The sequence below is a fragment of the Parambassis ranga genome, chromosome 21 (genome assembly GCF_900634625.1).
Source record: "Parambassis ranga chromosome 21, fParRan2.1, whole genome shotgun sequence".
In the NCBI taxonomy this organism is placed as follows: Eukaryota; Metazoa; Chordata; class Actinopteri; family Ambassidae; genus Parambassis; species Parambassis ranga.
The window spans coordinates 14,631,078-14,648,949 of record NC_041041.1 but is presented as its reverse complement, the minus strand read 5'-3'; the positions used below and the strand labels follow the sequence as shown (position 1 = coordinate 14,648,949).

Here is a 17,872-nt window from a genome sequence, read left to right as displayed (position 1 = left end):
GTACTGTTATTACATGTAACATCCAACAAAAATGTCTCTAAAAAGGGGGAGCATGAAGGGAAATTGGCTGTTTGAGTCGCATCAGTAATAGCCTGATACCTTCATCTCTGCTCTGTTAAGGCAGGGATTAACCTAGTGCTCCCTGTTTAAATAGCAGGGATGAGGCAGGTTAATGCTGCCATACACACACACACACACAGTGGCAGGCATAAATTTGACTGCCAGGCATTGGCAGGCAAGTGCCCACAGACTTGTACACGTGTTTGCAGACAAACTCACAGAGACCAGCCTGTTCTTTTATGCCAGCCAGAACTTCGGCCCTCTATCTTTAAGTGACGGTCAGGCAGCAGAACAGACATTTGATTTTAGGAGGGGAACGCATCCAAGAAACTTTCAGCCCTCATGAATGGGAAACAGAAAGCACACAGAGTGGAAAACTGTCCATGAAAGTCAGCCCTTTCGATGCCTGATAATCAAATAGGGCACTTGGCAGTGAGGTCCACTTCACTACAGGAGCCTTCACTCTTTCTTTCACACTTTCCAACCACCCACCCAGAAAAAAACCCTATTGCTGCAATGTCACACTCTGCAAAGACACTAATGCAGCCATCCTAACGCACGCAGGTCACAAAACAAAACGGGGAGATTTTGATCAGATAGCTCTGTCATTAATCTTTTAAATTACCTTAGTCACTTAGTTCAACACACCAGCGCTGAAAGTTAGAAACTGTAGACCACCTCTTTTACTTTCCCCTCTCTACCTCCAACCACCTCAGTGACCGCCGCTGTGCTGCTTTGCCCACACTTGTTTGGGCTGGGTGTTGGCTGGTTGTTTGCTCATGTAGCCACAACCCCTTTCCCTCACCCCCCTTGCCTGCTTTAATGCAGCATCCACACTTGCTTCCACCGTTGCGGCAGCTTTTATTTAATGTTCTACCATCCTAGGAGTGATGTTGTTGAGTTGGGGTCACTCTGGCTCTTCTAGACACAGGGACCATATTGACCAAGGTGGCCAGCTAATGGTCAATGCGGGCAGCCTCGGGCTTGAATCAAAGACCTTATTTACTGCTAGAGCAAAAGAGGAGGAGCAGCAGCAAATATGTTAGTTAGTTTTGGAAGGCAGCACAGATAAAACCTGTATTAAAAATCAATTTATGCACTAATATTCAGCAGACCCACCGCAAGACCTCAGTGAACCCATAGTGCAGCCATCAACCATTGCACCCTCCCACCCCTCTTTTCCCTCTGGATAAGTGAAGTGCAGTGAAGCACTGAGTGCTACTATGAGAAATGTACTGGTGAAGTGGTGCATACATGCATCGGTGAAGGATCTTTTGACAGAAATGCAGGTCTTTCTGGTCTGACTGTTGGGTATACCTCAAGCCAGACACTTACACACAGGAATTTCTCTCTAGAAAATAAAGATGACAGCTTTTAAAGATGCTGTTTTGAATTACCACAGCTGTAGTATAAACCCAACCAGCATAGTAAAAGCTTTTTATTTGTGCTGTGGTTTTCTCCACCAAACCAACCATATCACTGCATGATGGACAGATCTTCTAACAAAAGGCTCAGTAATTTAGTAATTTTCCTTACATAAAAAATCTGCACCAGCCAAGAATGATCATTAATGGTCAGGACATTTTGATTCAAGAACTTGAAGTGAGGCAACTGAACTTGTAGAGTTTCTTGAAGATGTTTCGCTGAAAGTCTGAAAATCAAACCACAGAGATGTCACGTCACCCCTGCATAACAAAAGCTGTAGCTCACCTAGATGCCTGGCTTTATGAGAAAATGCTAGTTAATTTACAGGCATCATGTTAAATAACCTCTGCTTACTGAAAGGCCTGTCTCTTGGTGACAGTAAAACTTTAGAAAACATAGTCATCTGCAAGTTTTCAGGTGATAAACCAGGCACATATAAATTCTGATTAGCATCCCACTAGTACACCACCGCTACTGTAAGAGCAGATAAAGTCACATTATGGTATTTCACACTGGGGGGCATTCACAAGACTGTTTGTATATGAATGTAAGGGGTGGGTGGGCAGAGAAATATCAGAGTGGTTTGCAGGAAAATATTGAAGCTCCCACGACAAAAGCAGCAGCCAAAGTAAATGTCTGCCATCCTGAGCAAAAAGAGATTTTAGTGTTGATGCTGCAGAGGGAGTGAGGCAGATAGATTTGTGTACTGATGTGGTGGTGAGGAGAGTGGGGGTTGGGGGGGGGGGGCTGGTCCCCTCAGACTGCATACACAAACACTTAACTATATGTTGGTTCATGAGCACATGGGTGGAAGTGTGTGCATAAACACGCTGGCAAACACAACGGCGGCTTTGGGCTGGACACTAGGGGCTCATAGAGGATTCAGTGCAAGCCCCTCGCTAATAAAATTCACAGTGTTAGCATTAGTGAGATTTAGCAGGGAAAATAAACATTCTCCCACTCTCGCTAGCCCAAGGGGTGGCTGGAGGTATGGAGGCCTAAGGCCCTGCTGGCACACACTCAACAGTGGTGGGGGCCAGCACAGAGCAGCTCTGGCTTCACCCTAATTAAGGTCACGTTGGTCAAACCAAAGATTATCCACTGTTGTCAACTGCTCAGAATATAAGGACATAAACAGTTTTTGGAAGCCATTTTTAAAAATCTAAAGTTTCACAAAGTGACAACTGGACATGTTGTCACCTTAGTCTGAGGGAGTAGTTATGTTTTGGTGCAGGGATGTTACTTTAAACTGTGTGCAACAGCTCTTGCCAGTCATTACAGTGTCCACAATAGTTGATTAAAATCTTAAACCAAACTGTACCAGTACCAGTTTGTCAGACAAAGTTAAGACATGACACATGCTGTAGTTTGCCTATGTGTAGGCTTGTTTTGGCTAAACAGTCTTTTTTGCCCCGATACTTTTTTATTAAGCATTTGAGCTTTCAAGAGCTATTTACTTCATCGATTTATGACTTCAGGAAGTTCACAGAATATCTAAAGTTGCCATTTTTCCTCATAAATTCACAATGAACAACTAAGCTCTAAAATATTACTCCTATGGTGGTCTGTTTTTTTTAACATGCAACTCTAATATACTGTGTTGTACATGTAGTCAGTCGCAGCATATGCCAATAGCTTTCTGTGTTACCAGGAATTTTACTGCCTTGCGAACCCACACTCAGACAGCTCCCACACCGTGGACCATGAATCTGTCTGGAAGTCTGTGTTTTATACGAGTTATTTTCCCTGCCCCTTTGCTTTTTTTATTATGTATTATTTAAAAAAACACAAATCTTCTCAAAATGCGGGCATATGACCTCAGGAAAAGGAACTGTCTGTGCATACATAAGAATTTAATGAGGCTGCGGCCGTCCTCACAGAGACTTGGGTTTACCCTATGATGATACAGTTTATAACTCCCTGCACACTTGTGAATACTTGGAACCGCTTTAACATGTTCAGAAAGTGGCAATGACTCCTTTTGAAGACATGTATTATGATTTATTTGTATGTTTGTTTGTTATTTTTTTATGTCTACACCTTTTCACACCAATCTCACAGTGACCCTCCATGAGCTCAGGTCATGATGACATGAGTGCTAGCAATGTCTGGGGATTAGCACAACCCTCCAATTAAAGTGTTTTCATTTTCCACAAAGCCATTTCAGTTAAAACAGCACAAGGAAATGCTTTAAATAATCACACACGCAGACACGCTCCTCACTCTAGCTTCTTTTTAAATTCTTTTTCTTTACTGTATCAATGTGCACTGGAACGCCTGTAATTATGCCTTTCTATATAAATGCAGATCCCACAATTACAACCAGCCCGGGATCCCGTCCCACTGAACAACGCAGCGCACATAAACACATGCTCACAAATATACAGACACACGCCATATTATCACACACTGCTGCGCCACCATGGCCTGCGCAACATCTGGTTTCTCACTCCCTGCCGGAACCTGCTAACCCTTTCAATTATAACCACCACCTATAAAACACTCCTTTACCCAGTCGTGAGAGTTGTGTGTGTGTGAAATTGTTTCAGGTAAAATTAAGGACATCTATTGGAACTAAAACAAAACTAGCTTGTCTGCGCCATAGCTTAAGAAAAAGTGTGTCGCTGGAGGCATTAAGGATTCTGGTGGGCTGAGCTAGATGTATAGAATGCGGGGGTTGTTTGAAGATGGAGGTTGAGGGAGGTCTGGTGGGCATCATGCCCAAAGGGGTGAGGCAGGCGCCAGCCTACCAGGCCACAAGGTTGTGAGGCCTGTTTCCTGCTTTATAAAGGGGAATATTAATACACATATCTGCTATTAAATCTGCATGCAAGCCTGGCTAACTTTAAACTGAGAAAATCCAAGCAGCTGCACAACCCACACAAAAAATGCGTAGCTTATTGAAATGAATCCTCACACACTGCCTGTACCCTTTTTTCTTCCTCTCTTCCCGCCTCCCTTTTCCCAACCGTGACAGGAGATGACACATTTATTTATTAACCCTAAAGAGATGCATTCCTAAGGACCGTTTGTTGTTTTTGCCAACCCTTTGATACACATCCATATCATCTCCACCAGTCTTTTTTTTTTCTTCTGGCCCTCAACTACTGTTGTCTGCCATCTGAAGTTACTGGGGGCCATTTAACTCAGTGCATGTGCCTCTGCTTTACGACTCGCCACCTCCAAACATAATAGCTTTGGAAGTAAGACCCAGCTTTATGGCTGTAGGTCTGGCGCGGTGATTATGGCGGTGCCTGGATTAATTTGGCTTGAGGGGCTGTGAGTTCTACCAGCACAGGGTCAGGGATTGGCAACATATTGACAGCTGTGAAGGTGACATGCACTAAATGTGTGCTAGTGACAGGTCACTATACATGTGCTTAGGTGAGCTGTGATGTGCCTATTATGAGTTTCCTGCCTCTCGCGCCTCTGATGATGTCTGCTGTAAGTCTTAATTAAGCATGTGCACAAACATACACAGCAGCAGCTCGCACTAGAAACCAGCACCTGTTGGTCCTAGCTATTGTTTCTGTCTGTGTGAGAAGGAGCTGCACGCCTCAAACATTTAAAAGAAATAAATGATACAAATGATAAACTATCAGTACATAATAAAAAATATAAATAGCCTCCTCTTTAAGTTCATGGGAAAATAGCCATCCTCACCATTTTCTTGTGCTCTTCTTTTATGAGAATAAGGCAAACTGCATGAACAACCTCTTAGCAGGAGGCCATGAACCCTACCTTTTTGAGTCGGCCTTGTTCTTTTTTAATGGTATTCTGAAATCAATTTGTTTAAATTGCCTCCATTTAACTTGCCCAAGTACGGCGGTCTGAAAGAGATTGCTATCACAGTAATTACTGAGAATGATTGGGGCCGATTCATTATGCATAAGAGGATGCGAATGTTAAACAGGGGAGCTGTGTGTGAGAGAGATGCAGGAGATAGAGTGTGGCTTAGCATGGCTGTGACCTCCACTAGAATGCTCAGGGCGGAATGTTTCTTTATCGTGGTCTACAATAACTGCTGCTTTATATTGGGGACTGCATGTGTATCATTTAAACTAGTTATCTGTAGAAATAAAACACACAATAGTTAATCAGAAATGCTGCTGTTGTGTCTCTTTTTGTCTTGGTCCAGTATCCCGTTTTTCGAGCCCAAGGCTAACTCCCAGACTAAGCAGGAAAAGGGCACTGTCCATCTCGCCGCTGTCAGATGCCAGCATTGACTTGCAGACCATGATCCGCACCTCACCAAACTCCTTAGTGGCCTACATCAACAACTCCCGCTCCAGTTCGGCTGCTAGTAGCTCTTATGGGCATCTCTCTGTCGGAGGAATCAGGTATGTACTAAGTTGAATGGCAGGTTTTTACAGACGTACTTACTGCCGTCTCTTGTCAATGGTCAGACTTATCATGCACGCTAGCTTAGCCATTCAGTTGGCAGTGTGAGTAAAAAATACACGGTAAAAGGTAGCTCTATTTTGGTTTTGCTACAAAACTCTACTGGTCTCTGTCTACATATTAAATATTTAATCAGATAATCTTTTCCTCTGTCTCAGCCCCACGTTCAGCTTCCCACATCCTATCAACCCAGTGGCCTACCAGCAGCTGCTGTCCCAGCAGAGGGGTCTCAACGCCTTCGGCCACACACCTCCACTTATCCAACCATCACCCTCCTCTTTCTCTGCTCGCCAGCACCCCCTCAACACTTCACCTATGTCCACTCACAACAGCTCCAACTCTGAGGCAAACCAGGTGGGAATGCACCAAAATGTTAGACACACATGCTATACACCAGTTCAAGTGTGTTTGAACACCCCCCATTTCAATCTGTCTTACTTCCTACTGTCTCCCCTGCTTCTCTTCAGTATCAGCCCACTGTATACACAGCAGCCACTTGTAATGTAAACTTCCCACTCAGTGAATCATTGCGCCTCACACTACTATCAGCACGGTGTCTGCTGACACACACTAACGGTATCCAAGCATGCAAGAGTATACAGTATATTTGCACCTTTTTGTGTACGCTCCAGCAGACATGCACACAAACAGGAACACACCCCCTAACACACACATTCAGCTTTAGTTCAACAGCAATCAGAAACATATTTTCATTTTGGTTTCCAGCCAACTGAATGAATCATTGAGGCCCCCAGAAAAGCTGCAGTCCCCTGCAACGTCTGGGTGGGATTAGAAGACCCCCCCCCCTTCAATGTTGGACCCCCTCCAATGAACCTCAACACACACACATTTATATCTTTTCTTTTCGTCTCCATTAGAGGTTTAACAGGCCTTCTGACTCTTTGTCTTTTGGTCATGTTCAGAATCAGTCGGCACATCAAAGCCCCCTCTCCCACACACACACACACACACACTCCCCGAGCTCCGACCCTTCCTCCTCCATGATCTGTAGCGAGGGTAATAACTCCTCTTCTTTCATATTTTCTTGCGGCTTTGGCGATCATAAAGCAGTCTAAACTGTTTAGTCTCGGCGGCAGGTCCTAGTCTAACGTATGGGCCATGGTGCCTGGACTTTTCATATCTCATTACAGCAGAGCATCGGGCAAAGAAAAACTTGTGCAGTAACAGTATGCACTGTTACTTATCTGACTTCCCTTCACATCTCCCTGTGGTGTGGAAGGCAGCAATCCGTGGTTGAATAGTAGTAAAATGAATAGTTGAGTGGGAGGACTAATGGATGCACAGATGGATGAATGGTTAGGGTGTTGGGATTCATTAAAAAATGGCCAGACAAATGACTGCTGCGTGAGAAGGTTACTGTTCTGCCTGCTTTTGTGCTAGTGCTATAGTAAATTTAACCTCGGCCTCTGTCCTTATTTTAATGTCTTTTAGAATGCGAGTGGAGACCCAGCAGTGAGTAGCACAGTCAACCCACTGATGACCAAGAGGTCAAAGGTTAAAACCGAAGCAGAGGGCCCACTGCCTATTTCTCCATCCTCTCAGGTAAGTGTGGCCTTAAAAACAAATTCACCTACTGAACTAACCATAACTAACATCATAACTAGCAAAATATTATCAGGAGGGAATTATGTATGCTTTTAGTTGCACATTTCGACAGTTTAAATTATTGCAATGTTTTCACTTAGACTGTATTTTGCAGATGACATTAGTAAGCTATGTTTAGCTAGCTATAATTGTAACCTAGCTAGATGGTCACTTGAATAACTTTATAAGATTTACTTTTTGAACATGCAATGACCTCCAAAAACAACAGCATACATTGTTTTCCGCAGCTCCATGATCAAGTCCTGCTATTTATAGTAGGACAATGCCTGAATTTAATGGTGGTTGCTAATTTGGCTTTGATTGATCACAGCTGTTAAATTAAATTGCAGCTTTAATCAGTGACAAGAACTGCTGTGATGCAGTGAGATCAAGCTACAACTCTTACTACAGTCAAAGTAGATAAGATAAAAGAGAAACCGTATAGAATGCTCCTTTAACATATTGACTGCAGATTTGTGTTTGCATGTTTCCATACAGTCAATACATTGTAATTGATGCACATAGGTGTACAGTTTGTTTCCCCTCTACTGACAGTGTTTTTTTCTCTCCAGGACCACAGTGGGGGGATCTTGGATCTGAGTGAAGATCTGGATAAAGACGAGTGCAAGCAAGAGCCTGAGGCCATATATGAGACCAACTGTCACTGGGAAGGCTGTTCCAAGGAGTATGACACCCAGGATCAACTTGTACATGTGAGTGCTAAGCTAGGTGCCAGTGTGACTAAGTTGTTGATTTATTTTTGTTACATCACATTAGCATTATACGTGTTACATAAAGTTATGCGAGTCACATGTATGTTGTCATGCCCAACATTAGTTTCCATAAAGGTAAATTCCAATTAATTACATTTTAGACCTGCAGCATGCAGCTGTGTAAAAAGTTAAAAGTTCAAACAACTCTTCAGCTGTTCATTAAATTAATGCAGACTGAGTCCAGTCAGAAAGCTGTCCAGTGACTGATCCTTTCCTGTTAAATGGACACACACAATGTTAATGAGCCTGCCGGCTTTCGGCAAATTCAAGCCCAAGCCCTGCAGCTGTGCCCCCCTCTCCCAGCACACAACCCCTCAGCCCTGTGACCCCTAACCCCTAACCTCTCACTCCTAGCAACACCCCAACCCCGAAAGCCCAGAGGACCGGCCATAAATCCATCATCGTGCCAGCAGCTCTGTAGTTATAGAAATTAATGCTCTTCCCCTTTTTTCCATGCAGAGGGATATATTAGCATATATGTCTGATTCTTCTTACATTCCACCTTCTGGCTGATGTCAGTCAATGGGAGGAGAAACATGTTACTGGTCAGTTGTGCTACAAGAAGAGAAGACTTTTTTGTTCCAAACTCAGAGCTGGCCAACATTAGAGAGTGGACTCACAGAAGACCGGTAGTTTGATCTTGGCCATGGATGGACCAATACATTCTTAAAGCCACATGATGTGCATTTTTAAGTGTCCGCATTCTATACACTTATAAAGCAGAATATAGTGTGTAATTTTCAATATCATCTCGAAAAAATATCAGTGCGCGCACACACACAAACAGACCTGTGGGCTTTTTTTCTGGTTTCTACTTGACCAAAGTAATCCTGTTTCAAGAGCCTCCAAATTATGGACTCACAGCAGTGTGTAACCTGAAAATAGAGCCTTCTGCTCAGGCCACACACTTGTTTCCATTCCTCCTCCTTCACCCAGAAATAGATCTCAGCAAAATCGCCAACCACAGAGCTTTTTCACTGGCGAAGAAGTGGCCACATAAGTGGAGCATTGTGGGCTTGGATGTCCTCAGGAAATGAAGTGGTTCCTCTGGGTGTGTGGATATTTGTATGTGGTGGTGCATGGGATAGTTCTGTTCTCCTAACATGACGAATTCCTACAAGTCAGAATAAAGGCTGAATTTACAGATGTAGATGGAGCTTTTCAAGTCAATCAGAAAAAAGGCATCACATAGGAAACTGACTTCCTGATCCATTTAAAGTGCAGAGGGGAATGGAAGGTAAAGCTGCTTTCAAAATCTGCTTCCTGATCACTTTTTACTAGAATCCAAGGAAGTTCCTCTTCCTACAGAAATGTGAGCACACAGCCTGAAAAAACAGACTGAATGATTTTATAGGCTCTGTCTTTTATTGACATAATAACTGTCAGCCATTACGGATAGCACCATCACTCACAATGTGTGTGAGTCACAGTGCATGCACAAGGACATAATAAAGAAAGAGAATCATCTGGTGGGAAAAAGACAATATGCTGACAAACATGCTTTATAGTGTCAGTGTTTCACATTTACCCTTATCTGTGATTATTGACACAAACTGATTTGTGTCCTCAGCATATCAACAATGACCACATCCACGGTGAGAAGAAAGAGTTTGTGTGTCGTTGGGAGGAGTGTTCCCGCGAGCAGAAGCCCTTCAAGGCCCAGTATATGCTGGTGGTACACATGAGGCGACACACAGGGGAGAAGCCACACAAATGCACAGTAAGAACCTCATAACTGTATTACCCTGACTCACTGCCTGATTTTTTACTTGTAATTTGTAACTGCTGTAATTAAAGTTACAGCCTTTGTTGTTCATTGTTCACCATAATATAAAGTCCCACACCTTTGTGTAAACTGTACAATCATGGCCGGAAGTAGAGACAACACAGATCACATAAAAGAAGTTGAATGTCTTTGGTGCTTGCTTGCATCCTATAGGCAGTTATTTAATAATTATTATTTATAACTACTTGTTGTCATATGGTAATTTTTAAGACAGCTTGTGTGATAGTTGGTATGGGTAGTCAGATAAACATGTAGGCTTTGCATAGAAGAATTAAGTATTATTTCCTTGTCTTGTTTAACTCTTAGATACAGAAGTTCAGCCACATTAACAGGGAAAAAGTCTCTACCATTCAGCCACTACCAAAAAAATCATGTCTATTGAAGCCTTCATTTTCTATGTTAAGATCAAATTGAGAGCCTGTTTGGTTGGCTTCAAAGCTTACTCACAGGCTCTTGTGCATGCATTAAAACCAATGGCTTGTGAAGGAGAGAGTTAAGAAAGCTGATTGACAGTGAGAGTGTGTAATTAAAATCTGCAGACAAGCAGGGGTCCTTATTAAGACCATGCTGTATACTCTGTGGACAAATCCCACATGCATCCACTCATAACACTTTGACTCCCCTTTAGTCTTGTCTTTTTAAGGAGAATCTTCTGACTTTTTTATCCCATCTCTAATTTGATTCTCTTTTAATTTCAAAGCCCATTACACTCACAATGACTGCTCAGAAGGAATACCAAATTATAGCTTGTAGAGTACAAGTGAATACAAAGGCTAAACACAGACTTCTCTTTGTCTCAACAAAGCACAGCAGACAAAGAGCTTCACTACACCTCACACTTAGTTTAGATATTTCGCATAATAGCCCTTTTTAGTGTAGCAGGGATTTGCTTTTGTGTGGCACTCCACAGTAGGTGGGCAAGAGTCCAAGAGTAGATTACATTTTTAAAAAAGTGAAACAGTTTTTTGGGGGGGATTGGGGGTCTTTTCTCTGCCCAGCTGCAGACAAAATAACACAGCAGTATGTCTCACTGTCCATCTGTCTGTCTTTCTGTAGTTTGAGGGCTGCTCGAAAGCCTATTCCCGCCTGGAGAACCTCAAGACCCACCTAAGGTCCCACACTGGGGAAAAGCCTTATGTGTGTGAGCATGAAGGCTGCAACAAGGCCTTTTCCAATGCCTCTGACCGGGCCAAGCACCAGAACCGCACACATTCAAATGAGGTATATTCATGCTTGTACATTTATTAATTGACCCCTTAAAATTAAGAAAAAAATTCTAGCTTTGTTAGCCTTAGTTTGGACATTCTTGCATACTAATATTTTCCATCCACATCTTAAGTAAAGACTAAAAGACTCAAAACCTTCTCAAAACACTTTTGGCAGAAACCATATGTGTGTAAAATCCCGGGATGCACCAAGCGCTACACTGACCCTAGCTCACTCAGGAAGCATGTCAAGACTGTCCACGGACCCGAGGCCCACGTCACCAAGAAACAACGAAGCGATGCTCCTCCGAGACCGCAGCCACCCAAGGGCAACGGGGAAAATGAGGCAAACTCCAAGCATGGGTCAAGAGGCGGGGATAGCAAGACAGAAACCAACAGCACCTCTAGAGGTGTGGAGGACTATATGCAAGTCAAATCTGTCAAGATGGAGAACTCCATGGTGAGTCCTGGTTGTTCATCAGTAAAGCTTGACTGGTACATTGGTATACCATTGGGTAATATTTACTTATCATATAAGTACAGGAACTACATTGATATACTGATATTTTACTCCAGGTCACTAAAATCCAATATCTCTTGGGCTCTGTTTCCTGCTTCACTAACATTGCTCGCTAACATTAAAAAGTTAACCGCATCCTTTCTAACTCCAGCCTCTCTGGTTAAGTAAACTTACTTCTTTCTTTTCTTTAAAACCCTCCTAATGGACAGACTTCACTGAGGTGAGCACACAATCTGTCTCTGTATGTTAACGTGCAAATATATTGTGATTCGGGATGCTTTTTGCATGGTGAAAATTAAATCACAATTGCATGATTTCCACATACAGTATTTAAATCATTCTGCTTTGTATTACACATATATGCATGCTCGGAGAGTCTTACGCTGCTGTTAAGCTGGATTTTTCTGTCCAGCACATCACTGAAGCATCAACTGTCAACCAATGATAAAAGCCATTGTCACATTAATATTCAAGGTTCTGGGACTGCTGTGGGTTGAACAAATAGAGCTACCATCAAGCTGTGATCAAGACTTTAGTTCATTTTGGGCTAGTGTGAATTACTAGTCACAGAACTTATCTATTATCCACTTTCTTGATATAAATAAATTATATTCATCTATAATTACAGAGATTATGGAACCATGAGCTTTACAATAGCAACTGCAAAACATTTACAATCAGAATTTTTTAACTGTGGTAATTATTTACCTAATGGAATACCTAATACAGTTCTCAGAACTTGGCATGAGGCTATAGTTTTTATTTTAATTTCATTATATTCATTCCTAATTTTAAATTTTTTATACTTTTGTTTTTCTTGCATCAAATATTCAAAGGAGCAAATTGACGTGAATATTTATTTCCTGGTAGCAAAACTGAAAGATGTACAACTCTCTTTTATAATCCGCTAATAAAGTTTCATTCTTTATGCTTACATCAAATTCCTCCCTGCTGTCTTCCTCCAGACATATCAGTCCAGTCCTGGTGGCCACTCGTCATGTAGCAGTGAGCCGTCGCCTCTCAGCAGCGCCAACAACAACGACAGTGGGGTAGAGATGGCCATGCACAGCGGAGGCAGCTTCGGGGACCTCAGCGCGCAGGATGAGTGCCCCATGGTTGACTCCACTGTTCCCGCTGGTGGACAGCATGCGGGGGTGGGGCTTCAGTTAAGGAAAGCCACAGGTCACAGTGGCGCAGTCACCATCAAGCTGGAAAACATAAAGAAGGAAAGACTAAGGACAGTAAGGGACTCATGTCCCTGGGTTAACTCTGCACCACAGCCACCGCAGGGCCAACGCAACAGCATGAAGCTGCCTCCCATACCTGCAGTTGGTAAGCACTGAATGCTAAGTATACCAACTGTTTTCGGAATAGTTAACACACAAAAATGCTGGCGTGTTGATTAGGCTCTATAGTAAACCACCATGCAGATGTATTTCATAAATTAATATTGCATCTATACTTCCCATCTGCCAGGTTCCCTGCTGGAGAGCTCCAACCTGATGAATAACATAAGCAGTCCCTACCCTGGACAACGCAATGGAGACCTGTCTTTATGTGAAGTCACATTGCTAAACCAACTGAATGAACGGCGTGACAGCACCACCAGCACCATGAGCTCAGCTTACACCATGAGTCGGCGCTCCTCTGGCATCTCACCCTGCTATTCCAGCCGTCGCTCGAGCGAGGCATCCCAGTTTGGTGCTAACCGCCACAACAATATCAGTTCTGCTGATTCCTATGATCCAATCTCCACTGATCTGTCCCGCCGCTCCAGTGAGGCAAGCCACTGTGGTGGAGGTGGTGGTGTGAGTGGAGGAGGTGGAGGAGGCCTTCCTAGCCTTCTCAATCTCACACCAGCTCAGCATTATCGGCTAAAAGCAAAGTATGCCGCTGCCATTGGTGGAGCTCCGCCCACTCCTCTCCCCAATATGGACAGAATGAGCCTCAGAACACGCATGGCACTCTACACTGACTCCCAGGAAGGCTCCTCACACCCATTTCATCAGCCGCCATGTGGAGCAGTGCCAAGGCGATGCAGTGACATTGGTTATGGGTCACAGAGCATGATGCCTCATGAAGTACCCACCAACCTTCCACGTCGTGCTAGTGACCCTGTGCGTCGTCCCACACTGGACCCACTCTCCTTTCCAAGGGTCCAGCGCTATAACAGCATGAACAGCATGAACCCCATGAATGCTCCATCAGCTGCAGAGCGCCACCAAGCACTGACTATGCAGGGCTACACTCGCTCAGATGGAAGCCTGCAGCGCTACCCATTTGCCCCCAGACCACCAAGCATTTCTGAGAATGTGGTCATGGAAAACATGGCAGTAGATGGGATGATTAGTGGGACGGAACATAGTGGAGAAGATGATATGGTGCTTCCAGATGATGTGGTACAGTACATCAGGGCACAGAATTCTGGGCCCTCAGGTCACACCTTGAGCCAAGTCAATTATAACAATCAGACACAAGGCTATCAGACAGGCATGGCACCACCAGCTTCATCTTATGCACAGAGGAGGATGGCCATGGTGGATGCAACAATGTCTCTGTCTGGTCAGGATATGCAGTCCTGCCAGATGGGTCCAGGTGGCTCTCTGCAGCCTTTCTCAGCACCATCAAACAACATAAGTAAGAACAACATGCCGGTGCAGTGGAATGAGGTGAGCTCAGGGACTGTTGACACATCAACCAAGCTCTCTAAACAGCAGCAACATCCACTCAGGGGGAATCTAGCTGTTGTTCAGCAGAGGAACAACTTCGGCCTGTTCCAGGGACAAAGTCAGGGCCTGAGCAGCAACCAACAGGTTGTGCCAATGAGTCAGAATATGTCTTTGCAGGGATATGCCAATCACAGGCTGACAAATGTCTCCATCCAGCAGCAGCAGCAGCAACAACAACAGAGGCAATGCAACAATATGAACCTTAGTGAGCAAATGAGTCCTCAGCAAGGGTTTGGCCAAGAGGCAATCCCAAACTCTATATCTGGGAGCACTAGCATGAGACCTACACGCATGGCAGATCCAGAACTGCAGAGTTACAGAGTGAGGACTGATGGTTATTCTCATGTGAACCATGTGGATCAGCAGCAAAGTTACAACACTGTCTCCCAGCAGCAGCACAATATCTCAAATGGAGCCAGGGGAATGTTACAACCCAGGCCTCCCACAGAGCCTAAGTCTACTGCCAGACAACACACAGGGTCCAACCTGACCCAACCAAGCCGAATACCGAAGCCATCTGATATCAGCCCCGGTCTTGGTAATGACACGTCAGAGGCAAGCCCAAAGAGGCCCAGTGGATCCCACATCAACAACCCAGAGAATCCCAACTCTGCTGGGTTCTACACTGCTCAGATTCAGATGTTTGAGCCAGCCTCTGTCAGCTTTGATGCGCCTATGTCCCCATGTGCCAGCCAGGCCCCTGCCAGCAACAACTCCGCTCCAGCCAACATGGCCTCACCAGGGGTTAACCAAGTCTCCAGCAGCACAGTGGATTCTTCCACAGGAGCATGTGTCGGAACAGAGCATGCTCAGATTGACTTTGACTCCATGCTTGACGATGGGGACCACTCCAGCCTGATGTCAGGCACCCTGAGTCCAGGTCTACTACAGAGCCTCTCACAGAGTTCCTCACGTCTCACCACCCCTCGTAACTCTGTCACTCTCGCGTCCGTACCAGCAGGGATTGGCAATATGGCCATTGGTGACATGAACTCCATGCTCACAGCCTTGGCTGAGGAAAGCAAGTTCCTCAACCTGATAAGCTGAGAGCAGTCAAGCACCTCATCATCTATTCAACCTTTCTTATCACATCTATCAGGAATATAAGGACAACACAAGGAAGCACTGATTGTACAATGCAAAACTGGCTATTTCATACATGTTTTCTTCATTGTCCATGGTAATATGCTTATCTTGTAATATTTGCTTAAGATTATATGTTACACTGAAAAGTTACTAGTAAATATAGCTAGGTTAAGGTCCATTTTCTATCATCTTTAAAAAAAGCCATACTGTTTAGCTACAAATCTATGACAGCGCAGGGTATATAAATACATTAAAAACAATTGCCATTCAGTATTTGCTGGTGTAACAGGCCTTTAAGAAGAACAGCACTGACAGCAGTCCATATAGTGCCTTGCTGAGGACATCACGGTGATGCATCTGCATGTAACATGGAAATAGTTACCAGAAACTGACATGAAATGTAGATATCAGAAAATATTTTCTCATTGAGACTGTTGTATGGATAGATTATACAATATGGTACTTGCTTATGCTGTAGACTTTTGATGTTTAAACTAGGGCTGTCAAAGGTACAGTAACATATAAACCACCCTATTATCTATGGTTTCAAAATGATTTTAAATTAATCTTCCTGGTAACATTTTATTTAGCAGTATATGAGTCAGGTGACGAGTGAAATGCCATGCATAGCAGTGCTTGTGCAGTGGCATGAATAAAAAAAATATTTGAAGCCATGCATGTAGAAAGTGATGCAAGATACAAGATATTTGGAGAAAAAAAAGTAAATGTACTATTGCGATTTGTTTATGCACTTATATCAGCTATCGCCAGAAAATGAAAAAAGTGGTCAAGTTTAGTGTAAATGTTTCTTGATTTTCTTCATAAAATATCATGGAATTCAATCTGCAGTAATCTTATTCAAAAATAAAATTACAACAAATTGTAAATGTCCAAATAAAGCATTTGACAGCCCTAGTTAAAACAAGTGGGTGTACAACCATTATTATGCACAGATATTAGGTGTATTTTGATCATGGTGCATTTGGAGCTCTTGGGGATGTAAAATCGGATTTCCTCCTTTCCCCTCTGGATCAGAGACATTAACTCTCCATGGTTCCATCTCACAAGGGTAAATGATTGAAAAGGACAAGGATATCCTCTGTGTTAGTCTATCAGGGCTCGTGAACGCCTGTGAATCTGATGAAGAGTGTTCTCTAAAAGAATATACAAGTACCTCTGTGTCTTCTCTAAGAGAGATCCAACACTGATTAACACATTCATACCCCACCCCTCACTGCACCCCATATCTCCCCTGGGTTCTAGATGAACTGCAGAGTCCAGGAGGGGACTTTGATAATGAAATCCTGTTTCGAACAGAACTAGCTCTGCAAATTCCTCAGTTCTATTATGTTTGCTCAATTTCTAATTAGCCTTTCAAATGTTTGTGTGTATGCTATCATTCACTTTACTATGCTCAGTATGTGAGTGTGTGTGAGGGTGTGTGTGTGTGTGATGTGTATATAGCTTTTGTACATTTCAAATAAAGTATCTCCTTTTTTTCTGTTTAAATCACTTTGTTGTGTCTGCTTTGAAATCACATGGTCTGTGGGCCCTGGAGGCCACATGAAAGTAAGGCTAGTGTGGTACAAGTGAAATCATATTTGGCAAGTTCTCAGAGAAAAACTGTGACGAAACCTTATATAGGATGCACCAGACATTCTAAATGAATACAACCCAATCATAAAGCAGACAATAATTTTCATATGTATTAATTTCTGTGGTTGTTAAAGCAATTTGTAACAATGTAAAATTAATCATTAACTTTGTGTTAAAAAATAACTGCTATGCCATAATGCCTCAGATATCTATTATGTCGCAAAGGTGTCACACAACATTTTTATGCCGATATGTGCCACTAAAACAGGAAAATGCATTCTGCGTGTACTAACTTCCATGTCCATTGCAGGAATCAATGGATGGGATGTGAATTTTTGTTCCTGAATCATAAATACTGAGGACATGTTTGGTCCTACACAGTATGTTGTTAAGGGCTGTAGCAGAATTCTCAATGTGTCTGATTTTTAGACACATTGAGACATTAACGTTAAAGGAATGTTAAAGGAATTAATTGCACTTTACCATAAACCCCATAAACCTACATCTATAATTCATCTAATGCCCTGTGTTCAGTTTATACATTTCCTAGTTTGGATTATTTTCTGTGGTTTCAGTGGTTGTATCCAAGATGCTCCACCCTACTTATAAGAGCCAGTCTCAGGTGAAAAAGGATACTCCATACATGGAAAATGCATAAAAAGCAGTTTCTAAAGTTAGACTGCATG

The 17,872-nt window shown here is 43.2% G+C and overlaps 1 protein-coding gene across 1 annotated transcript in view; it reads left to right on the top strand.

Moving 5' to 3' along the window:
* gli2a (GLI family zinc finger 2a) overlaps positions 1-16,962 on the top strand; it is a 61,606-nt gene extending 44,644 nt beyond the window's left edge. The window contains exons 6-14 of the mRNA XM_028393885.1: positions 5,624-5,825; positions 6,045-6,240; positions 7,339-7,449; positions 8,064-8,204; positions 9,835-9,984; positions 11,107-11,271; positions 11,434-11,715; positions 12,741-13,107; positions 13,252-16,962. Of these exons, the coding sequence (XP_028249686.1) occupies positions 5,624-5,825; positions 6,045-6,240; positions 7,339-7,449; positions 8,064-8,204; positions 9,835-9,984; positions 11,107-11,271; positions 11,434-11,715; positions 12,741-13,107; positions 13,252-15,551 (3,914 nt within the window). The 3' untranslated portion in view covers positions 15,552-16,962. The remainder of the gene's footprint in view (positions 1-5,623; positions 5,826-6,044; positions 6,241-7,338; positions 7,450-8,063; positions 8,205-9,834; positions 9,985-11,106; positions 11,272-11,433; positions 11,716-12,740; positions 13,108-13,251) is intronic.
* Positions 16,963-17,872: the final 910 nt, after the last annotated feature.